Below are 25267 nucleotides of genomic sequence, written 5' to 3'. Positions count from 1 at the left end.
ACGGGTCTGCTACCCACCAGGTGGTTGCAGGCGAAGGGACTGACACATTTATTTATTTTTATGCTGTGTTACACTAGGTATTGGTATAATGTCACTGAAGTCAAAACGATGAACACTGGGCTAACTTCCAACTTGTATCCACAACAATTTTGCTAAAGCCAGATTAATTGTATTATGCTTATTTATTACTTAATTATCCCTGTAGGTGTTTGAGGTACTTCACAACAGCTATAACAGTCCTTGCCCTGAAGAGCATGCAGTCAAATCTAAGATTAGAGATGACAGCACTGCAAGGGGCTGGACCTGGAGAAAGAACAAGGTCCTTATTCAACTGGATACTTAAACGTATGCCTGTCTCAAAGTTCACTTGATTGGTTAAGCACTTTCCTGACTCAAGGTTAATATGACTGATGTAGACAAGTATTTCAGATGCTAGTGTACGCTCCTGAAAAACCTATTGCTGCTGCTGTTTTTAATGCACTGGTTGTCCTGTATAGATACTCTCACAGACACAGATTAGACTTTTAGGAAATCTGATTTTGTGTCCATGGAATGATGCCATTTTGTACTGGTTAATGTTTTCGCCCATTGTGATAATGCCAAACATGATTTATGAATACACATATGGAATGTGCATGCATTAATGTCCATGAGCATTCCCCGGGAGACTCAGCCCTTGTGGTTCCTATGCTGTCTTCTGTTTTCTCCTGCTCTTAACACCATATTCATTACTAACATCTCTTTTTTCATGCTTTGAAGTCCATGACTCTGCATCAATTTGCAGTAGCTTGAGATCTGGCCCCTGAACTTCAGGCATGTGTGATAGATTCAGGGAACACAGACCTGACCTGACTCACTTTATTGCCATCTGCAGAGCAGTGCTTTTCCAGCATACTTCCCAGTAATAAATGCACCTATACAGAACCTCAGCCATTTTTCTGGAACTCTGAATGCATGCACCAGGCTCTGGAGCTACCAGGCATCTCAGTGACCCAGATTTATTACTAGTTTCCTCTGCATTTTCTCAAAGAATGTGTTTCTCTTTCTGCTTTTTCAGGATGCCATGTCCACTTAAAATCTTTTTAGTGTGTGCCCTGTGTTCAGTATTTAGAAGCACATTGGAAAGCCCCTTCAGCTCTAGCTTATTGTGAGTGCTGTACAATTGTATCCCAACTGCCTACTCTACTTATCTACTGCATTATTTCTGTGAAAGCAAAAGCCGTGCATGGAACAGATGCTTGGAATGGTATTGGGATCCAATTACTGCACTTTTCCAACCTTACATCTATTGTCTAAACTTGGAGCAGGCATATTTTTATTCCTTGGTGACGCTATATAAAGAGACAATTGGCATTGTGTTTGCTGGCTGACCAGTTGGCAGAGAAGGGGTGGAAGGAGAGGCAGCAGTATGGTAGGTTTTATTCTTTTCCATGTGTTTCTGTTTATCTCTGTCTGTATTTCTTTCTGACTCTAACAATTCAAACAGAGCAGTAATGATCACACTGGACCCCATGAAATCTCATACTTAGCATCACATCCAGAATGAAGACATATCCCATAGAGCGAGCTGTGAACTTCCAAGGACTTTTCTGCATGTGTTTAACAAATGAGTAAGGTAGGGAACGTAGATACACTTGCTGAAGGGAAGAGCTCGTACATCTCTTTCCAAGACTCATACCCTAGGGCAGCAACGACTGGCACAGCTGGTGTTAATTATTGCTAAGGTCTGCTATGGTGTGATGGGGAGTGAGGGAAAGGGATATCTATAATTTTAACTGTGTTGCTCTTGAAACTGCAGGGAGAAGTAGGAAGTACTGCAGAAATTTCTGTCTTGTCTTTGCCTTGCTCACAGCTGGAGTTTAGCTCTGGGGCTCCATCAGCCACCTCTGCACCAAAGGTACTCTTGATGTGATTCCAAGGAGCAAAGAAGAACTCCTGCCTAAGGACCAGTGGGCAGATTGAGTACTATCTTTGTCTTCTGCAAATTCAGAGGAATGACTACAACAATATTAAAAAAAAAAAAAAGCTGGTGATTTTCTCTTTCCTTATTTTTCTCCTTTTTCAGGTCCTTTTCAAGCTGTCTTACAGTAATGCTGCCCAGTGGCTCCCTGGGGCTATGGAATATTTGATTCTGGAGAACACCGGAGAGGGAGTTGTATATGAAAAGCTTTCTCAAAGCTTAGTTCAAACCTGATCCCATTTAAGCAGGTGATGAATGTGATCCAAGTGCTGTTCTGAGCAGGATAAAACCACATTCAAAGTCATTTCTAAAATCCATGCACAAAACTATGTCCCAGTTTCAGTCAGTGCAAGCCTAGTGTCAGTGGTTTCACACTGAGCATGCAAGCCACTAATCATGTTCTTCACCACTGTTTTAGAAGTGAGCAGTGCCGTGTGCTGATTATGCCTCTTCAGTTGTGGATTTACAGGTTTCCCTTTAATCAGCTTCACTAAAGTCTAAGCCAGCCCTTCTGTAGGGCGGGGGGCAAGTGCTGGGTCTTAGGTTTTCTTCACTCCTCTTTTTTTTAAATTCTATTTACCAGTTTTCTTCCCTCCTATTTATTTCAATGACAGGCCACACTGCTTGATGTTTGAAGATATTTTAGGACATTCTGTGGTGAAATTGCTTAAGTTAGGAGATGCGATAATATAGTGAGACTATTCTGTCTCCTCACTCCCAGTTCAACTGACGTTTCTCTGTGGTGGTTCTTTTCATTGTGCCTTTTGTTTTGGGAAAATATCTTCTGAGGTACCTTACTATACAGGGGCACATGAAACGGATTTAAAATGGAAAGAAAAAAATAGCCGTAATGAAAGAAAGCTGAAGAATATCTTTACATAAGGAAGTGATCATTTTTTATTAATCAGAGGGAAATGTATATGTAATTATGCTAGATGAACTCTGTGGGGAGGTTTTTTTCTCTCTTTATGATGTCTTAAGGGATTTATAAATATTACAGAGGTTTTATAGCATCATAATATTTCAGATGTGCAGTAAAGCTACTTTCAAAGGATTAGTGCAGACAAAGCAGCATAGTAAAAAATAATTACAAGTCAGCCAGTGCTACTAGGCTCTGACATACAGGGCTGATGAGAGTGAGAGAGGCAGGGTTCAGGGAGATAATTTTTCTAACAAGAGCAGACCACACAAGTGTTGTGGAATGGAGTTCTGAGAACTGTCTACAGCTCTCCGTTAATTCCAGGGAATTTCAGTGAAGTTGGGTCTGTGATGTCTCCCCGCATGCTCTGTGCTGATGGAGAGGAGGAAGGGAAGGAAAGAGGTGGAAGAAAGGAGAGGGAAGTCTTTTTCATATTCCCAAAAGATTCCTGTGTTTATTCAGTTCGAGTGACACCTTGTAGCAAATTCTGTATGCTGAAGGGAACTGCATAACCAAAAATAGATTGCATTCTGATCAAATGTGTTTTGCAGCCTGCTTAACTGTCTGGAATGTACCACCTGTACTGAAACAAGTACTGACCTCAGTGGAGCAATGCTGATTTCACTAGCTGGAAATGTGGCCACTTGTTTAACTGTTGAAGTGTTTGTGTATGCATCTACACATGCATGTGTGTGTACATACGTGTGCGTCTGTGAGCACAGAGGACTGTGTAGGTAGAGAGGGACTGTTCATCTGGTTACATGAAGGAGGAGGACATGTATATGCCAGAGAAGAAATTTTGTTGGGTGGGGAAAGCAGCTGGTGAATTTTGGGTCACAGAGGTTGAGCAGTCTGCGGTTGGAGAGGTTATCTGCTGTTCCAAGATAGGTTTTGGGAGATAATACATTCTGTCTGTTTATCTGTGCAAGAGAAAAAAGGAGGCTGTGATTGGGAAGGGATTTTATGTGGGGCAAAGGAGAATGCTTTAGTGTACAAGAGTGTGAAGCAAGGAGGATGCAGTCCAACAGATTTTTGTATCTAGCAGGGATCAAAGGTGTGTGTGTCTGTGTGGGTGTGTGGGAGGCTGGGACTACATATAAAATGGAGTGAGGATGAGAAGGGAGGGATCTGTTTTTGAGTGCAGAGTAGGTAATAAAAAGATCTTCTGTTTCTCAGTTCTGATAACGCGGGGTTTTATTTGAATGATCTGAGGCTGTTGCTTGTTTGAAATGCAAATTGTGCCCTTAGAGCAGTTTATGTTGCTTACTCCTCTAGACTGTTCCCTCAAAGGCATGCACTTGGGTTGGCCTTATGCTGCTCACCTGCCATGAAAAGGACCTAAACCATGCTAAAAAAGGGTGGCTTGTCCGTAGCTGGGATCATGGGTGCAGAGGCAGGGTAAATTATCTCATCAGAGCAAACTTGTGAGACAATAATCAACAAAAATCCTGTCCAGTGCTGCAAAAATCCCTTGGACGGGCCTGAGATGTAACTTTTGATTCAGAAGCTGGATTCAATGATAACAAAAATTCAAAGACAGGAAATGTCAGCACTGAGATCCCAGAGCGGATGAAAAACAAGGAGAGAGTGTGATGGATGAAAAAGTAATAGTAACTCAGAGTTAACATCATACCATGGATCACAGTAGGGGACAGAATCTGAGCGAGATGATGGATGATTCTGTCTTTTCTGTAGTCACGGACGTAGTTGCAGAGGAAGGAAGTATAAAATGTAAAACAGTGCGATTTAAAGCTGGTAGTATCTTATGTCTAGTTTGCCTTGGGCTGAATGAACACAGAAGGGTACAAGACAACAGAATCGGGCTCTTAATAGTGTACGCCACTGTTTTTCTCTGGAGGACTCCCAGGAGACCTGCTTATCCACTGGTGTCTTCTTTGGTAAAAAAAATGAAAGAAGACACATTAAGTTGCTATGTGGGGAAATGCTTCTGCTTATGTTTTAACTTTGGCTGTCAGGAACATGAAACTGTGTCATCTTTAGTTATTGAGAGTATTTTCTGAGTGATTTAAGGCATGGTGGATCAAACAAGGAACCTCAAACTGAACCAAAAATGTGGCTTCTGGCAGTGCTGCCCATTTTGCCTGCCTGCCTGTGGAGACATTCTTGCTCTACAGAAAATGCTAAGTAGAGGACGGTTCTTCATACTTACTGAAGGGTAGAAGTGTGTACCTGAGCAGTCAGTGTGGAATACTGCTAGTTATGGTGCGGTACTTTCTTTGTCTTGGAGCAACTTGTCTGTTTTGCCGTACTTTTCTGGGTTGTCTGAGAAATTCATTGAAGTGGCTGAGATGATAAAGTTCTGCAATAATCCAGTGTCACTTCCTTTGTATCCCTGGTGTTGTGAACCTACTCTAGCACCAGCCTTTCACGAATTTATCAGGGTATACAGTGTCTCACGTTCTGAAGTAAGAACCAAGTATTTTCAGCTCCTTCCTCCTTTGCTTGTAGAGATATAAGCTGACTCCCTGCCCCCTTTTCTCTTAGATCACCCTGAAATTAGAGATTTCTTCACTCTGATTCACTTGAACATACACCCCCCTCTGAAACATATAAAAAAATGAATCTCTATTCTTATATACAGACAGCAAAGGCAGCACACACTTGTTGTTTCTGTTTGCCTGTGTCACTGCACTGTCCTTGTTCTCTCTGGCTCCCTGACATTGCCAGAGAGGAGAAATATAAAGAACCTCAGTAAGGGAAACTCAGCTCAAAGCAAATGCCTGGTTGAACAGTGTTTTCTTGGGACCAGATTTTGGTATAGCTCCATTTTTTTTCATTTAAAGCTTCTAAAACAAACCAAAACCAAACCAACCAACCAAACAAAAAAAGACTCTTTACAATCCAGGCTAATTGAAAGAGTGCTAACACTAGTAAGACAAATGAGTGATATGCGACAAGCCTGTGGTTTCTCTTCTAAAGTGAAGTGTTGTTTTCTTCACAATGGGATGATTAATACACTCAGGCAGGAATATTAATAAGCTTGTTCAGTTGTTGCAACATTCTTCCCACTGCTGTGCTATTGAGGCCTCGGAATCCGAGCCCAGGGGACCCTCAGTTCTTCAGTTTCTCATCTGGCACGTTTTGTATGTCAGTCTCAAAGCACATGTTGCAAAGATAGAGCAGCAATCTCTCTGCAAAGTGCAGCTCGGCACACTTTGCATTTTACAAATGGGGAAATCAAGGCAGACAGAAGTGAGGTGTCAGTCACCCACTCGCTCCTCTGTAGGTCACCTACTAAATCCTTGACAGTTTAGAAACCATATGTTTGCTCAGTTCTGTATTGCTTTTTTTACTATGCCATTCTTTCAGAGAGATACTCCAGAGTCAGAATCCTGATTCTATTCATTAAAAAATTCTGGAGTGTTTGGATTTGTCAGACAGCAGCACAGACCTATTTATATTCTCCTAGAGCTGCCTTTTAATTTGACTTACCCACCAGAAAGACAGTGACAATGTACTGTATTCTGTTCCTGCTCCACCTACTTATCTCTCAGCCTTCCTCTTCAGAGCGCCTGCCTATCTACCAGTCATGCAAAATCAAGGTGCAGTTTCTTTCTGTGACTATGAAATTCCTAGCCTTTTAGAGCAGATAAATTACACTCCCAATACTGCATACGCAAAAAACAAGAGACTGATAATCCAAGATGCTCTATATGTGTGATGCCAAAAGACTTAGCTTGAAACTGGTGACAGAAAGCCATTCCCCTCCAACAGCTGTTCATTGGCCCCTGTGAAATGTATTGGTGGTCTCAGCCCCATTCCACAAATGAGAAGATCATAAATAGGATCTACACCCAGAGCTTCAGCAGAAAAACTAAAGATAGATTGAGCCACATGGGCATTGATCTCCTTTATCATCCCTGGAGATGACTAACTGGAAAGTAACACTGAACAAATACCATACTGGGATGAATTTCTCCTAGTACGGTGATTGTTCTCTGGATAATTAGTCTTCAACCTTTTTTGCCTTGAATAGGACTTCACTAATGTAAAGAAACTTTTGGGTGTTTTTTGTGTTGCTGGTCTGTTTCTAATAGATACTGAGCCACAGCTTTTGGGTTTATCTGATCCTTTCTTATAGCTACATTCCTTGCTTAAAGCCTTTCAGCACAGAGAACGCATTAAACTAAGGAATAGTAGAGGTATTGCCAGTGTTTGGCGCTTAAAGTTAATAAAACCTGGAGCTGGAGCTCACTGTCCTTCATTGTGGCGCTAGCTTAAAAAGATGCAGACTGTTTGCTAGCATGGGGAGTATTTATCATGTTGAATATGGATGCTGTATTTGGTCAGAGCAGAGCATGAGAATGGTAAAACATGTTTCATCTTCAGAAAGACCAGCTACACAAGCACAGGAGAACTAGTTCTACTACCCCATCAGAAAACACTGAGGCCAGCCTTGTGCCCTGTGGTCAGTTCCCCCAGACAGCTTGCAATACACTCCGCTGGGTAACATCTGCTTTCTTTTTACCTCAGGGAACAAATACACGTAAATACGTAAGATTATTCTTAATATTTCCATTCGATCTGGAAGTGTTGAAAACCTCCACCAGCCACCTCACGTTACATGGAAGATTGCCCATTACTGCTCAAAATAACACTTATTTCATGTGTAGGAGGAGGAGGGAATCTGTTTATTCCAAGATCAATATTTCTACTTTCATTAAACATTCCACTTATTCACTTTTTTTTCCATGCCTGTGGTGGCATTCTATCCTTATTTTTATCCTCTCTACAAATACATTTTTCTTTTAATTTCCATTCCTGTTTCCAGATTTTAGTGCTTTGCATTAGCTGATTGAAGCTTGACAGGTCTGGAGCGTGGGTATGTGGGTGAGTGTGTACCGTAGTCCTAATTTTCAACCTGGGATCTAAAACAGGGTGGCTGAGTGCAGAAATCTGCCTCGCAAATTAAATTGATCAGACAATGTGTACTTCAAACAGAGTCAAGTGGGAATATTTCCTTGAGCTGCCCTGCTCCTCAGGATATTTGAAATCAGTATTGAATTTGAACTTTCACAGGCTTTTTTATTTTGATGAAAGGAGACAATAGAAGTTGCCTTTTGTTTCATGCAGAATAGCCCAACTAAGTAAGACTAATCTTCCATGACATGAGAACCAGGTGGGACTATGATGATGAAGTTTAAAAGTAAAAATGATAAAGAAAAAAATAATCTGCCTGGAAGGGAACTCAAAAGGCGAAGTAGCTCATTATCCTGCCCCAAGTAAGGATAACACTGTGGTTAAAACATTTCTGCAATCCGTAGGAATCACAGATTTGATTCTTTACTGCAGAACAAGAACTGCATTGTCTTAGGCAAGGTGGTTGGGCCCTTGGTCAGAGGTATATAATGAAGTCTAGTTCTGACTATTTTTCATAAGCATTAGATTCTTAGATACCATTGTAGCTCTTTCCCCAGTTTTTTTCTGTGTCCATCTTGAGACTACAGAATAGTGATAAAAGCAGGCCTGCCCTTTTATTTAAGATGACTATCTTGAATATTAAAATTATATGGGCGAGTAAGGCAATGCAATGTAGCATAGTGTCATAGGTTTGTGCAAGAATATAGACTGTCCTCCAAGTGTAGAAGGTGTTCCTACATAGGAAGAATCTGTTCAGTCAGTGTTGGTCCAGACAGAGCAGACTTCTAAATGTTTCTGCGTATGTAGGAAATGATATAATTTCCCCTTATAGTTCCTGAACTGGGTCTTCATGCAGGGCCTCATTTTGAGTCTGGCTGCTTGTCCCTTCATGGGAACTGGGAAGAAGGAGTACCTGTAGCCACTTACTGAATTGCTTGTATTTCTTGAGAACAGCAGGTTGGGAATTTTAGCACACATCTCCAAGGGGGGCGATAAGCTTACATCACTCTTCCTGTAGTACAGAGCTCTGAAAAGCCAGTGCAGAAGAGGGAGTAGTCTCCTGCACCAAATGGTCTGGCATAGGCAACTCTACCCAAGGAACAGGCAGTTCCTTGGGGAAACAAGCAGTGGACCAGCTGTGATATTCAGAGTCACACTTTGGGTCCCTCACCTGTTTTAAGGCAGCACAGTGACAAGCTGTCCTTGTTTATCTGAGCTGTCAGGTTCCAGGGTGGAGCAAGGGAATGGCAAAAAGCCTCGGTGAGAGATTCATCTATTACTAAAGCAGCATTTTTAATCCTATTTACACACACACACACATATATATATTGGATCGAATTAAAAACCCTGTCATAACGAAACACAATCCTCTTGTATTACTTGTCTGTATATATTTTACCCTCTGTTAAAGATGGAATTTGTTTTCATGGGTGCTTAACAGAAAAAGTAGTATATATTTGATCTTCTTATTTGTATTACAGGCTCCAAAAAAGGCAAAGAAGAAGATAGAAGGTGGTTCCAATGTATTCTCTATGTTTGAACAAACCCAGATCCAGGAGTTCAAAGAGGTTGGTCACTATTCTGCTGTTCTCTATAGTCTCCTGTCATTGCTAATGAATAACATAGGTTTTGTTTGTAATCCTTATTCAATGCTCCATCTGCTTTAATAGAACACACAGTTGTTTTCTGAATCATCTCTGTGGTTTTGGCTGGTATATAATTTTCCTTGTGTGCTTGTTTGTTCTTTCCTTCATTCTTTCTTTCATTCTTTCTTTCCTTCTTTCTGTCCCTCCCTCACTGTCCTGTTTCAAGCTCTAGACTTATTTGAAAAGCCCCCAAGCCCCCACCCCAAAATAAAAGAAAACTATAATCTCATCCACTTTAGCCCTGATTCAGAAAAACACTTGAGCACATGTTTAAAGTTAAGTTTAAGTGGTATTTTAAGTAAGAATAGTCTTACACGCTCAAGTAGTATCCTGAATAGAGATGCCTATTGAAATGAACCAGGACTTTAATTAGTGGACTGTTCCACAATAGTAATAGAAAATATTCTTCTGCCCTTCTAATACTGCCCACAAACCAGAAACAAAAATACGAAGAAGCCCTCATCCAACTTTCTCCATAAATGCCAATAAAACAAAAGATGTTGAGATTAACTAAGTAAGCACCTTTTAGCTCCCAAAGAATTCAGTATTACCATGCCTTGTAGATTCTTTGACTAGTTATCTGTGAGGAAGCAAATCTAATGGGCTGGCATAAAAGCTGAAGCATATTAATGACAGATAATTTGTTTGATGAGTTTATGCTCTTCTTCTGAGTGGACATTCTAGAATGTCTGTGAGGCCATCACATTTTGCACTGGTTTGTAATTTTAAATTATTAATTTTTTCCCCATTTTTTGCTAACTCACATCTCCAAAGCAATTTCGAATGTGATAAATAGCTACTGTTTTCATTTTGTGCATGTGGCTTTCAACTTTACTTTTCATGAGGATTCCCACCAGTAAAGCTCAGTGGTGAATGAGACTAAAAACCCATGCAAAAGACTGTGAATATGGCCCAGGTAAATGAATCGAAACCGCTAACCTTTTCCCCACCGTTAATGGGAACATTTAACACTCTTCTCCCAACTCTTCTCCGTATCCTATGAACCTCCAGTTTCATTTTCTCCAAGGACTACTGTTTGAAGATGTAGCAACAAAAAGAACTGGTCAGAATGCTGTATTTGATTTACGCTAAATAAGGTAATACTAGGAGCATTTCTGTGAGGGTGGGGGCAGAATAATGGCAAAAGCATGAGGCAGTGGAGTGGTCCAGTGAAAACCAAGACCATGTTGTGTTTAAAGACGGCATACTTGGGACAAGTATTTCTGAAAAGCTGTTTTTTATCAGAATATTCTTATCTAGAGATTTCAACCAGCTCACCAAAAAATGTTTCAGCATTGCTGTTATTACGTAATTTTAAGTTCACCCGTTACAATACATACCTAATGCTCTTTCCGTCTTCTGTGAGCTTGCTGGGCTCTGCTTTGTTCTTCATATTTTCTTCTGTTTTGCTTCCAAATTGTGGGGATCACCATTTAAAGAAAGCCCCTCCAAAAGGAGGGAAAGAAACTCTAAAGAGTTGGGCTTAATTTTTTATTAGGTGATGGTTTGGCAGGTAAATGAAGGGTTGTGAACATGCATGCTGCAAGTAATCACATGGGCAAACTGGAATGTGAGCAGTGGGGCTTTGTAAGAAATCAGAGGTAAAACTACATGAAGATATGTTGATAAAATACAATCATGGAAAGAAGTGCACCCTGTAGAGCAGTAGACTTTAAAACTCTGCAAGTTACTGTAGCTGCAATGCACTAGCTGTATTCTCAGGAGAACATTGTCTTTTGTAATAATACTGAAGTAAGAATAATTCCTGGTCGTACTGGTGTGCACGTCAGACAGATAACCAGCTGCAGAGACATGCCTTGTTCTACTAATATTCCCCATAGCATGACCAGGGGCATTTCAGGTCGTTAAAATCTTTCAAAATCAATGAAACATTAAAAGTGTGACAGCAGCAAATAGACAGACATGTAAATAGGTAAATAGATAGGCAGCTAGCTGGCTTGGTAAGTAATGGTTAGAGTACATAAATTCTGTGTTGGCTGAAAATAGAAAAATAACTGGGTTTTTTCTATCAAAAGTTAAATTTTTCCTGACAAGAAGTATTTAAGGTCAACACATCAAGGTCAGTCAGAGCACAGAGTACAGTCTGAAGGATACAATTTATTGGAAAGGGAAACAAACTTTGAATAAATAATACTATAAAAGCTACATTTCCCTGTATTTTGAAAGTTCAGCTATCTCTGTATGAAGGATCATTTTGAGGCCCAGAAGAAATTGACTTTAGCTTGATCTACAGTAATTAAATGTTTCACAGAATATGATAGCTGCACAAAGGAATGAGGTATGGGAAAGGTACAAAACATGCAGAGTAACCACTGACTAAATCCTCCCTAACTAAAACCTCCCTAATTCAAACTTTTATGGGTTAAGGTCTGAATGGCTGGAGCTGCCAGCATTGGCTTCAACCCAGCTACACGCTGCACTGAGCATTAATTTAGTAAGAAGAAGTTTGGGTGGGTTTAATTAAGCCCCTTGCCAAGTTACGGTAATGTGTTGAAAGTGAGGAAAGTGCAATGATGTGGCATGATGTGGATGAATCAAAGGAAGTTAAATATTCTTCTTTACACCATGGATATAATACGCCCTTGGACTGGTATGTGTGATTGTAGCACTGTCCAGTGCAACACAGCAAAGGCAATAAATTTTCCTTTTTCTTCTAACAGGCTTTTACCATCATGGATCAGAACAGGGATGGCTTTATTGACAAAGCAGACTTGAGAGACACATTTGCTGCACTAGGTAAACTGGTAGTAATAATTAAATGCTTAAAAGAAATGCAGTTTAAATTTCAAGCGCATAAGAAAAGTTTGTATTAGAATTACAGTGGGGGAAGTAATGAGATACACAGGAGGCAAAAGGAAATGTGTTCAGTTTGATCTTCCTCCTTTATGGTAGTTGCTATCTTAATACATAGCTCCAGCTGGGAAGTCTCCTGAGCAGCCTCTTTCAGAAGCGAAACCAAGGTCTCTCTGGGACTTACTGACGGGTGCAACAGAGCTGTGCAGCTGGCAACTCTCCAAAGGCACTGATCCCTCCCCTGCAACTATTTCATAAAAAGCCCACCCAAGCAGGGGTCCATGCCAGGCATTTCTGATTTGCCTCCGAATCCAGGCTTCACAGGCTGCACCTTTTTCATCTAGGAGCCATGCAATATCTACCAATTAATGTTGTTGTCATGGACTAGCCACCCCTCTGCCCACACAAAAGTAGGAAAGTAGGAGGACTTCATGTGAGGTTCTGTGCTGTTGTGCATTTATGTGGGGTGGAATGTGCATGTCATGAGATTAGGTATTGTCCAGTCCATGTGCATCGCAATCCTCATAATATCAAGCAGATTAAAGCAAATCTTCCTACGGAAAGGAAAAATCAAAATGCTCATGATCCCAAACCTGGAGTTGTATCCTTGTTGCAACATTTGAGGCTTGAACAGTGATGTAGGCATTTGGGCTTTTGCCATCTGGATCTTATTAAAAAGAGTTTGATAAGAATCTTTAGTGCTCCCTGGGGTGGAATCAGATGCCAGCAGAGTCAGTGCAAAGAGCAGAAGCTCCTGAACTTTTTATTGTGACAACGAGGTTTGCAAACTTTGGCCTGTAGCTACTGTTACCCTCAAATATTTATTTCTTAAGGCCAAGTTCTGGTATCTTCCCTGTTCAGTGAAGCCCTTCAATGCCTGTAAAGTATAGTCACAGCAAATTACCGCTCAATTTGAGTAGGGTTGCCAGGGTCTAAATTCTCATCAATAGGACTGCATAAGGATGGGGAAGGGATATGACTACTCAAGTCATCCATCTGCCCTCTACTCAGAAAGGCATCTGAATATACAGGAGGGCAAAGACTGAGACCTTGGATTCACTTCAGTCACTTTAAACTCTGCTCTATTAATATCAGTGGGGCCCGTATTTCACCTGAGGTAAAAAAAAACCCAAAACAAAAACGAAAAACAGTTTATTTGGAAGTGCCCCTTCTTTTGTCCACTGCTGGCCATGTCTGTATTATTTATCCTTCTTACTCCTTCAGTCACCCTTTGATCTTAGAGCCAGCTCTGCCAATTTGTTTTACACTGGGGTATTCTGGACTTGTGTTTTAGCATGTTATTAGCAAAGTTGCACAGGGCCCTGAGCTCCCTAGTGGGAGGAGATGAATGGGAATCATTTTCTGAAACACAATTTGTGATTTATTATGAAAAATGATCTCTGCTGCAGGTCGTCTGAATGTCAAGAATGAAGAGCTTGAAGATATGGTGAAAGAGGCGCCAGGTCCTATTAACTTCACTGTCTTCCTTACTATGTTTGGGGAAAAGCTGAAAGGTAAGTACCTTTGGGGGGTTGGAGAGGTATCTGTCAAAGATCCTCAGCACTGAAATATCTCAGCACCTTGCAAATTATAATAATGTATCCACAGAACAATGCTTAAAGGCAAGGAGTGATCTCCATTTTTGCAGACAGAGCTGAAGTATGCAAAGGCTAAGGGACGGTCCAGAGGACAATTCAAAGGTGTGATCTCAGCTTACATAAGCTAACATGAAAGTGGTAAGTTGAGGTCCAGAAGTAATGAAATCACAGCAGCCTGGAGCACAGTGCAGATGAGTTATTCACCATCAGTAGATTCCTAGGCTGAAGTCTGTTGCTCATGCTATAGTGGTATCACTCCCAATGTTAGCTAGTTTAATAGTATTTTCAGTATTTCTACAAAAAAACTTTCTGCACTCCTTTGGCTCATTATGCAAACATGACCTCTGCATCATCCTTGCAGTTATAGGGCATGAAGGAGCAATATGGCCTTCCCTCACTTTCTGTATTAGTTGTAACCCAGTGGCCCAGCCTTGGTTTCACGTTGAGGTCAATAGTGATTTTGCCATTGGATGAAGATTTTGCTGAGTAGCTCTTAATGGAGTGGATAAATTGAAATAATTTAATCTCAGTGGATTTACAATGATAAGGGAGAGGGATTTTGCACATTGCCACAGAATATATAGGCATCAGTGTAGAGAGTTCAGAAAATGCAGGTACTAAATTTGTTGTGCGAGCTAGTAACTTAGTCATATCTCTTATACTGTTAATGGCTAGAAACTGCAACAGAGGGAGTATGAGGCCAAGAGAAACCTCTAGTCATCTTCCTATATGCATTATAGATAGATTAAAGCCTTGACCTTTAAAGCAAGATTGGCCTTAGCCAAGCACATGCCAGAAGTTTGTTAAAATAACTAATTAACAGAAAAATGGAAAAATCTGATCCCATCTTCTTAAAAACATTTATTGTATTGCTGCTGGACTCTGGCCTTAAGTTGCTGAGCACAATTTCAGTGAAGGGCTTTCTACACTTGGAATGGAGAATAGAGAGGTCTGAAAGAAAGAATTAGTGTAGCTAGTCCTCAAAGAAACACACTATTGCTAAGGAACACAGCATGTCTGGGAAGCGTAAGAGGTGATGGAGAAGGCTGTAGACTGACACTGAGGAGGGGATTTTACTACCCAGACATCAATCTGTCTTGATCACAGTGGTACCTCTGCCTTTACATTCCAGATGTCCTCTCGCAGAGTAGGTAGTGCCCTTCTCCATAATCTTCCTTCTGGGATATGTGACTGTTTCTTGTGGGTGCCCTGCTACCCGTTCCTGTCTATTTGTGATGCTTATGATCACACAGAGCATGGAAATGAGCTCTTCTTCCTTTCCCCTCTTCCCTCTTGTCCCTTTCAATTGCTGAAGCTGGCAAAGAGTCTGGCCCTGCCAATTGTGTGGCCTAAAAGCAGAGCCAGCACAGGAAGGTGAATGGTAAAGCATACCCCTCTTGTCTGCAGGTTTCCTGTTGGCTACTAGCAGAGGAGGAGGGTTTTTTTAATTTCCATTTGGTGAAGGGAAAATCACAGCTGTGCTTGTCATGCCCTTCTGGTTGGGTTTGTCATGCAAAGGAAGCAGAGCCAAAAGACTGCACATTCCCAATCAAAACTAATTGGGATGAAGAGCCTTTGTAGTGCAATTAGAAAGGGAGAAAGGGCTAGAGGAAGTGGATATGGCAATTTTGCAACACTCTTTATTAGCTAAGTACCACTCAGAGAATTTGGTGAAAGGTGCTTTCTAAGTAAAATTTGTTGTGCTATAATTGATTTCTGTCATAAAGGGGAAGCTGGGATTTTCAGGACGAGCTTTAGCTTTGTATATTGAGATTATGATGCTAGATGAACAGCTAACAAAACTCGGTTTATGTTAATGCCAACCACATGGAGCTGTTTCTACAGGGAGTCAGAATAATACAATTTGTACAGAAAACAGAGATGCCGCACATCAAAGAAACCACTTTATTTACCAGCTAATCAATAAAGAATGCCTGCTGCATTGCTTCTCTTCAAAGCCAAAGTCCAAGGATATGACAGAGTAGAAAATGTAAAACACAGAAAGGAAAAAAAAAAATCCCCCACACAGTGGTGACTACTTAAAATGCAGACCTTTTCTCAGAGCTGAAAGATGTTTCTCTTCGTGGGACAACCAAAAGACTCATTAAATACCAATGCTCTTTGTATTGATCATATAATCATTGTAGTTTGAATACATTGCCTACAACTTGGCAAAAAAATACACATGGCCAGTGTGTGACAAGGAGAAGGCCATATAGCCTTAGGTTTATTCACTATTATATCCACTAAGATACTACTACTAATCCTTGTGAAACCTTTAAACAAAGAAAACTAAGAAGGCAACAGGAGTGTATGTAGTCATTAGAGCAGGGAACCTTGATTGGGTTCTATTCTGGTTCTATCTCCACCAAATTTTGAAACTGCAATTCTTCATGTTATTACCTTTAAAAAAAGTGATGCTTTCAACATTTCAGCATCCCAAGTAACTTCATTTGTCCATGGGTCAGTCTACCTGCTTGTAAATTTGGTTTCTTAGACTTATAAATAATGATTTGTATTATATATACTACCATAATATTTTGAAATACTGGGGAATAGTCAGAAACAGAGTATATAGCGTATCCTTTGGTGTGGGTTGAAACTGACTGCAAGTGAGTATACTCAGAATCGGCAGTATTACAGAATAGTCAGAAACCCCAGCCAAGATTAAGGCACTGTGAAAGCTAGTCCCTGACCCAAATTTTTTCCAGTCTAAATAGATGGGACAGATAAAGGATGGAAGAAAAATAAGACTATTACTATCATTTTACTGCTGGGAACGGAGGAGCAGGGAAATTAAAGTCATACCAAAAGTCTGTGGCCCAGCTAAGAGCAGAAGCAAAATCTTGGAGCCATAGATAGTGCTTTAAACAATCCTGTTTCTATAAGTAACACTTTATGAAGAGAAGTGGAAGCGCACTAGAGAACGTAAGCGCAGACCACCATTTTACATGGATCATCCTATTTCCATTGCATTCCATTGACATTCTGATTTTATGGTAAGCTCCATTTCCTTTAGTGAGGGAAATAACCTCTTCTCTATATAATGAAGAACAAGTAACATCAAAAAGTGTTTTTAAAAGGAACGTACAGTACAAGATTAAAGGAAGCCAGTGAGGGAAACAGTTTGTTATATTTTCATTTCTGAAAGCCACTAATCCTCTGGGTACTGATATTGGAGACCAGTTCCTGGAAGTTTTCTCTCCTGCAGACATAGAATAGATATGAGTTATTATTTTTAAGCTTCTGAGCGTTGAACTATTCACCTCTATTGTTTATCTGACATGACAAATGCTGCCAACTTAAGGAACCTTTGTCTTCAAACCTACAACTGCAGAATTCTCCATTTTGCACTGTTTTCAAGTGAAAGCAATTACTTAGCAAGTATTCGGCAGCTATAGAAATACATCCAGGCTTCTGAATTACATTTCATTAATTTTAGGCACGGACCCAGAAGAAACCATTCTGAATGCTTTTAAGATTTTCGACCCAGAAGGAAGAGGCCACATAAAGGCAGACTAGTAAGTTTATTTCAAATCCTTTTATTATTATAATAATAATAATTGCACAAGTTTAAAGAACTGCTTAAAAGCTATATTTTTCACGGTATTTTAAGAGACAGAGGAACTGTCAGGCAGAGAAACATTTAGCTTTTTAAGCCAGAGTTAAGAGACTGGACTATTGTATGAATGTATTTGTATACCAAAAAGAGATGTTATTGTCTTCAGACATTGCAAGAGGCAACGGAAATATAATCACATGTAGGCCATTAGATAGCCTTTTTTGAAGGTCTGGATATAAATCAACACATGACTCTTTGTAGATTAACTCCATATGTAAAATTAAAATCAATGTCTGGTGCTCAACTCTCAGAGTGCTTGACTAAAATGCGAAAGCAAGTCCCCTTTTAAAAAAAGTGATCAATTTCATTAACTCTGGGACATGGTTTTAGTGAGGACGTTTTTCTTATTATGTGTTTACTGTTTGAGCAACACATAACTTCTGCTTCTAGACAATAATTTTCTGTAAAATTCCACTAAATACAGTGGGAGCCAAACCAAATAATACTGCTAATAATATGGCAATTATTGTCAATATGGCTATTTTTTAAATAAGGAGGCAGGACCTAATTTGTATTCATAACCTGTTACACAAACAAAGCAAGGTAAAAGGACTTTAAGTGCTAATTGCACAAATGTAAATCCTCGTTGCACTGCCAGAACGGTGTAAGCAGGCCTTCAGGTAAATGAGAGAAATTATATCAAATCAGGGCAGTAGATGAGGAGGTCTGACCTATGGCTCCAGTGCTTTATGTGCCTAGATTTATGCATATGCTTAAATTCCTTGGTGAATTTGGGGTCTATACTTTTACTGCAGCAGCCATGTCAGGTCGATTTTATAAAGCATAATATGTATAGGAAATTTATTAGGGAACCATGAGTTACAAAATTGTATTTGCATCAATTAATTCTGCTAATGTTGTGATAAGGTAAATGAAAACTAAACCTCTTAGAACCTCTAAGGTGGAGTTTTCCATGACATTATCTGCAATTAGCAATGACTCATGAAAGTTAGTTGAAAATACAAAATTCACGTACAATAATTCTTTCCATGACCAATATGCTTTTCTATGACAGTACCCCAGTGGGTATGAGAGTCCTATTATGGTACACAATATGCAAAATAAAAGCAAAGAGACAGTCTTTTCACTAAAGAACTTACAAATTAGTTAAAACACAAGTGGATGCAGCAAACAATCAGAAGGAACAGATGTTTAACAGTCGTCCTGATTGTTTTGGGGTTAACATTCTCTAAACAGCTTGGGAAGAACAGTCAGAGAAACACATCAGAAGTGACTCAAACAATCAGAATAAAATGTAGCCTGTTGCCAAATAGGCGAGATCACACGGTAGTGAAATCACAACTATGAAGTACAACCTTCTGATAATACAAAACCCATGAAATGTTATATTTCCCACCACTATCTGTAACAATATACTGCATACAAAATCTGCAGCTTGCCACCCTGTGTCCAGTTCTACATTCCTTGGATGCTGGAAGCAAGTTGGAGTTTGGGGCAAATTAGGAATGCGGTATCACACTCCAAAATGAAGATGAGAGAGAAATACTTTTATTTTTCCTTCATGGAAAAAGTCAACCTTGTCCCCACCCCCACTGCACTGCTAACATTAGACAATTGTTTTAGTTCATCACCACAACAGAGCATAATGTTTACTTATTAGACCCGAGGGTAATGTTGATCATTACAGAACAAACCATTAAATCAATTCCGTGAATGTCTTTGAGGTTTAACTTCTATTCATATGCTTCCAAAATTTAGACATTTGAAGGTTTTGAAATAATTTTTATGTTGGCTTATACAGCCATTTCAATATGACAGTTAATGTTAATAAATAATATTTCTCCATATTAAAAAATCCTGGAATGTTTCTCTCCAAAACCAGCCATGTTGACCTTTTAATCAGAACTTCTTTTTATGTTCATGGAGTTAACATCCTTCTGGGGATTTTCATGTCTCTTCCCTCTGCGTGTTTTCACCTCTAGTCTGGAAATGACTCACTTAGTCCATCTGATGGTAGCTGGGATGGAGTCTTCTAACCTTTCCAGAAGCTCCAGGAGTTTATAACTTACTTCCAAATTCAGTGACAGACTTTGTTTGTCTGCATCGTTATACCATGCATAAAATCCTTCCTATAGCATGACATCAAAAAGAGAAAATGCTTTAGGTCAGATTCTCAGCTGGTGTAAACTGGCATAGCATTTGGAAAGGTTAGATGATTCAGTCCTGAATGCCATTCATTGGACAAAGTGAGTCAGGCCAACATCAACTGTGTCTAATGCTGATGCCAACAAAACTTTTCAGATTTGTACCAGATGAAAATGAACCCAGGGAGTTTACATGCATTCTGGACCTTTGGAGATTAGTGTGGCTGAGCCAGTGATGTTTCTCATCATACTTGCAGAGCACTGCTTATTTCAACTCACCTGTTTTTCTCAAGACAGCACTGTAGAAAGGGCAAGCCCAGTGGAAAACCAAAATGTCCCAGAGATTTCACAGATAGTTTAAAAAAAGATTTTGAAAATATAAGAATGCAACAAAGTATTTGTAACTGTAGAAGGAACTGATGTCAGCCAAGGCAAGAGATAACATTTAGACTCCTACATCAAGGCAAATGGATATTCTTTTTTGTCCAGAAGATTTGATTTTTTTTTTTTTTCTGAGAAGCAAATAGTCTTTAAGAAAGAAAACATGATACACAAAGAAAAAAGTGCATAATCTCTAGCTTTGGATATTGTGAGTGTTCGTTCCCCTATAAAATAAATAATGGAAAATGTGCATAGATCCTTAACTCAGTCCTTCTTCCTTATGAGTGTGCCAGAGCCTACTGGATGGTGCATCAGAAGATTATAGTTAGATATTTGATCTTTTCTTTTCCCCTAAATACTTTAAGCATGTGAATAGAAGACACATAGTGCCCAGATCTCTTTTTAATTCAGTCCTGTTTGGGATGAAGTTTAATTGTGACTTCTGACAAAATTGCTGTAAGTGCTTCCTTCGATTCACCAAGCTCCTTCTGTATCACACATCCTATTTACGTTTGCTAATGCTGTTTGCCCCAGTGCACATATATCCAACAATCAGTTTATGCTGATGAAAATGATCTCTCTACTCTTGCACCCACTGATCATTGAGAATTCCACTTCAAAAAATGCAGTCACATAACAAATGGCCAGTATAACAAAACAGAAACAGCAATATGAGAGAAAGACATGAAGAAAGACTTTGCTAACTAAGGAGAATGGTAAAGTAATGCAGGAAAAATAGCTTAAACTCTGTCTGTGACTTCAGAGTATTTCCCAAAACTTGCATGGATATTTTCACTCTTGTCCTTGTGGGTAAGATCCTTATTCATTACCCAGAAACTTCTTTCTTCAGTTTTCCCTTTCTGTCCTTCCAAATGAGAACTTCACATCAACAAGAAATAGATTCAGAAGTGTATATGCCTCTTATGCAAATGGGGATATGTCTTTGTTGTAGCCTTTTACTGGAAAAAAATATGTGTGTCAGAGATATGAGGAAGTACAGTTGTAGCTTTGCCATCAAAACTACACTTTTATCTGTGTGACTTTTTTCACTCAAGATGCATGGTGTGTGGGAGCAGAAAGGGAAGCTTTACTATTTTGCCTGAACATCTGCATCCACAGTAGGTGAATTTTGCTCATATGGAACTGTTCCTGTGCAGGCATGATTTCTATTATAAATAGTTTTAAATATTCACTTTAAAAAGCAGAAATAAATATTCACTTTAAAAAGCGGAAAGGGCTGTTTCCAGAAGAGCTATTGCTCTACCTCCCCCACAACAAATTCTTCAAAAAAGCAGCCTTTTTTCAAATCTACAAACTAAAACAGATTTCGATACTTGTTTCAGCTTTTGTTTTTGTACAACAGATGGCTCATCTATTATCACAGGTTTGTAGTCTGTTTTACTGATCTAGAAAAAATCCTGATAATGTATAAATACCTTTGGTAGTAACAAAAGGAGACAACTCAGCCTCTTCAGTGTGAATGCAAACTCTTTGAAATTAATATAGGAATTCTTCTACAGGAAGGGGAAATTATTAGTGCAAGTGATGTTTATGTGGTATAACTGAATTCATACTGGTACATGTTCTAGCACACTGTGCATGTACTGCCCTCAGCACATGAGTAACTGGGTGAAATATAAAGACATTTTATCTAAAGGGGTTAGACTAGAAAGAGTAATTATTCTTCCTGGCTTTTCTGTTCAGATATAAACTTAGGTAAAAAAATTACATGCTCGACTGACTTCCCACAATGGATTTGAAAACAGAGGTTAAATCAGCTAAGGGTCTGTCCCCAAAATATTCTCTTTGATGTAATTGCATAGGATGCAGATTGTGTGTGGGATAAGCTCCTTGTTACAGTGCTGTAACTCCAGATCAAGACATTGTACCGTGAAATACAACAGGTCTCATGCAGTTTCACAGTCTCCTCTGGGAATGACTGCATGCAAATAAAGGGATTCTCAGATGATGATTCGGAATAGCTGTTGGAGTTCTCTTTCAAGTCCTCTTTCTCATTTCATGCTCTGTTCCTTTCATCCTCAGATTTTACAGAAAATATTCTCTCTTTTGGTTTTGTTAAGTGATCCAAACTTTAAGCAGCAAGTGAGAAAACCTACCACTTTATGTTAAGATAAGCATACAAAATTGCTGTATTTCAATTAGAGTAATAACCTTAAACAATTTTAAACCTCTATAAAATGTCACAAAAGCAAAATAAGTTGGCAGAGCGAGGCATTGACACTGATGGGTGCCCACAGAAAATCTCTTACAATATCATGTAAGGATTAAGAGCTCTAATTTATGCAGTCACACAGATTTTCTTTCATGCGACTTCAGGAGGGATCTTGCCATCGGAATTATCATGTGCCATTATCACCCTATAATCAGGTTATTTCATTTTATTTGAACAGCATCAAAGAAATGCTTATGACACAGGCAGACCGGTTCAGTCAAGAAGAGGTAAGGACCTTCTGCTTTATTCAAAACAGGAATCTATCTCCAGCTACTATTCAGCAATAAGTATTTGTCCCTCTTTAAAAGCATGAATTTAGCTCAAATCCAGACTGAGAGAAGGTTGATGCCGGCTCTAGCAATTAGGAACAATTCAAAGCATCTCTTCTGAATAGCTCCATGGCTAAATCAAAGTCAAACAGATTCTTTGGACTTCCATCCAAGTGTAAGCGTGGCCTATCTCTTGCTGTTCTTTCCTATGGTGAGCTGGGCAATGAATTTACTAGAGTTCAAGTGGGTTTGGGTGGGGACTGTGATCTGGTTTCCATTTCTGTGAGAGTTATTTTGTTTGAAATCTGAAATGAGTTCTGAAATGAGGTATTGACTTTGTGGTTTGTGTGAGACTGAACACGGATTCTGCTGGCTGGAGGGAATTTAGAGGGACTTTATTTTCAGAAGAGGAGATTGAGTGGAGTTGGTTTGTGGCAAGAACAGACTGGAGCGCAGACTGTAGTACATTATTTGGCCAGGGTTTACCTGGATTTCAGAGAGAGCTCTTTTCGACAGGGAACTTGCTGGGATTATAGCAGGACTGTATTAAATAGTTGTGTCCTAATTCCTATTTCAATTTTACTGAAGCTAAGGAAAAATTTTCCATAGTGGTTACCGGATCAAGGCAGAAGGGAGCTGAACAGGGTTGAAAATGAAAAGCAGTACATGTTTCTGTCCCACAGTCCTATGTGTATAACACTTATCTCCTGTTTGCTTGGCAGATCAACCAGATGTTTGCTGCTTTCCCTCCAGATGTCTCTGGTAATCTTGACTATAAGAACCTCTGTTATGTTATCACCCATGGTGAGGAGAAAGACTAAGAGGAAAAAGATGAGCTTCTCCTGTGATGATGCACCAAGTTATTTCATAATGGTTTTGGGTGCAAGACAAAGGGCTAAACATTCAGTATGTGAAGCCATGTGGTCATCAGAAGAGAACCAATAAAACAATTGAAATTAGATTAAAGTTATTTAATGCTCCTGTTTTTACAAAAGATGAAAATACCAATTTTGTGAGTTTTTTCCCATCTTTTTTTTTTTTTTCCTGTCAGTGGTTTAAAATGGAATTTGCTTGATGAACTGGCGCTTTCGTGATTTATTGACAATCCTAATGTTCACCAAATGGTCCATTGGGCACTGCAGTGTTGCTTAACCTCTTGTCTTTTATACATAAGCTCCATGTGTTAATTGAGAAATCCTCTAACTTACTGCACCAGGAAAAGTATTTGGTAAATAGAATTCTGTTCCATTTCACAGCCCCTAGCAATGAAAGTGTAAATAAAACAATCTTAAGCTCTTGTGAATATGCAATATGCCCTCTCCGTCTCAGTGATGCGGCCAGTTTCATAAGCCACTTGACTCATTTGCTTTGGTGCAAAAGAACAGAAGTAGTGGAATAGTGGCTATTTTTCTCATAGTAAAATTTCCCTAGGCGCACTTAGAAACCAGTAATAACAGATTTCCCCCTTCAGAGGTACCTTTATTATGGGTAGGAGGTTGTCCATGAAATAACAATAATGACCAGTCTTTCACCCGTTGGTCATTGGCCTTGTTTTACAGGTGAGGCTCACACTGGAAGGATGTCTTTTGCCAAAGAGTGTTTGAAAGTCTAGGGACAAAGAGAAGAAAAGAACTCACGAACTGTAACCCAGGGTTACACATGAAAGCAGACTACCTCTCACGTTTATAAGGCAAGATCAGTGTAGTTTCTAAAATGGGCTACAGTTTCTTGTATTTGGACTTCTAGGAACTGGACATATTCTGCCTATGTGGAATATTGCATGAATACTTCCTGCGTGGGAGTCAGAAGGATGTTGCAGCCAAACTAAAACAAGCTTCTGCTGTTTTAACAACTAATGAAAATGGTTTCCTTTTGCATCACTGTTGTTGGCACCACAGTCCCACAGACATTGAGAGGAAGTAACGAGCCACTTATTTTCTGTTTCCATCTTAGTTTTTGTAGAAAGAGAACTTGAGGGCAAGGTGTCACATCCTGCCCTCATCAGGAGGGGCAGAAATTACATGAAAAAGCTTTAGCATCTGCATGACTCAGGGATGTGACATTGATCCCCACCTGCATTTTTTGTTGTTCCTGTAAAACCTTGCACCCAGTGCACTTCAGTAATATAGGACAACTGGAACAAGAAGGCTCTTAGCAGGCACAATGTTGATATAATAAATGTCACCCCTTGCCCCTATGTCCAGAAGCACACATATTCCTGTAACAGCAATGTTTTTCTAGTATAAATGGGTGATTCACAATTGTACCTATCAGTAATTATCTCTCCTAAAAATATTGGTGGACACTGCCAGAAGCAAAATTTGGCCCTTTCTTGCACAAATCTTGCTGAAGATGTGGAGAGGGCTTTAGCACTTCTTGCCATATATTCCCGTAACATTTGAAACAGTTGCATGGTCACCCAGACCCATCCCTCCCAACAAGGTGTGCAGCTTGATTGGGCTTTGGGGACTAGTAAAACTTCATGCAATGCAAGAGTCTGCAGGACTTTTCTTTCCACCTCATGGCTTATTCCCAGAAGCTGAGCTTTCCTGTACAACCATAGTTCTTACCTCTATTTCACAAGATGGCTCTTTTCTCTCCAGAATGTGTTTTTCTTCATAGGTGTATGACCACCGCTTATGGGATGGGGTTATAGAAAGGCAACGGAGGTAGAGGATTTTCAGTGGCACAGTAGAAAAGATGGTTTATGAGCTTCTGCTTTAGGGTCTTATGCAGACCCAAACAAGTGATAGCACTTCTCAGCAAAGAAAGGAGCTGCTTATGGGAGAGGGCTGCAAAATGGATGTTTCATTCACAGACTTCATTTGGAAATTGCTTG

At 39.7% G+C, this 25267-nt stretch overlaps 1 protein-coding gene across 2 annotated transcripts; it reads left to right on the top strand.

The window, feature by feature from the left end:
• The first annotated feature begins 1266 nt into the window (after window positions 1-1266).
• Window positions 1267-23706, top strand: MYL10 (myosin light chain 10). 2 transcript variants are annotated; one of them, XM_009819718.2, is made up of 7 exons: window positions 1267-1411; window positions 9242-9328; window positions 12088-12163; window positions 13630-13734; window positions 17261-17339; window positions 22338-22386; window positions 23151-23706. In XM_009819718.2, exons 1-7 carry the CDS (start codon window positions 1409-1411, stop codon window positions 23247-23249), a joined length of 498 nt encoding a protein of 165 aa, XP_009818020.2. In that variant the 5' UTR covers window positions 1267-1408; the 3' UTR covers window positions 23250-23706. The 2 variants fall into 2 exon arrangements, with proteins under 2 accessions (XP_009818020.2, XP_059685217.1); XM_059829234.1 differs by lacking the exon at window positions 1267-1411 and adding an exon at window positions 1498-1615.
• Window positions 23707-25267: the final 1561 nt, after the last annotated feature.

Source organism: Gavia stellata, chromosome 25 (assembly GCF_030936135.1).
Source record: "Gavia stellata isolate bGavSte3 chromosome 25, bGavSte3.hap2, whole genome shotgun sequence".
NCBI classification, from domain to species: domain Eukaryota; kingdom Metazoa; phylum Chordata; class Aves; order Gaviiformes; family Gaviidae; genus Gavia; species Gavia stellata.
The sequence above is the reverse complement of the archived record's forward strand: the minus strand, read 5'-3'. Positions and strand labels throughout refer to the sequence as shown.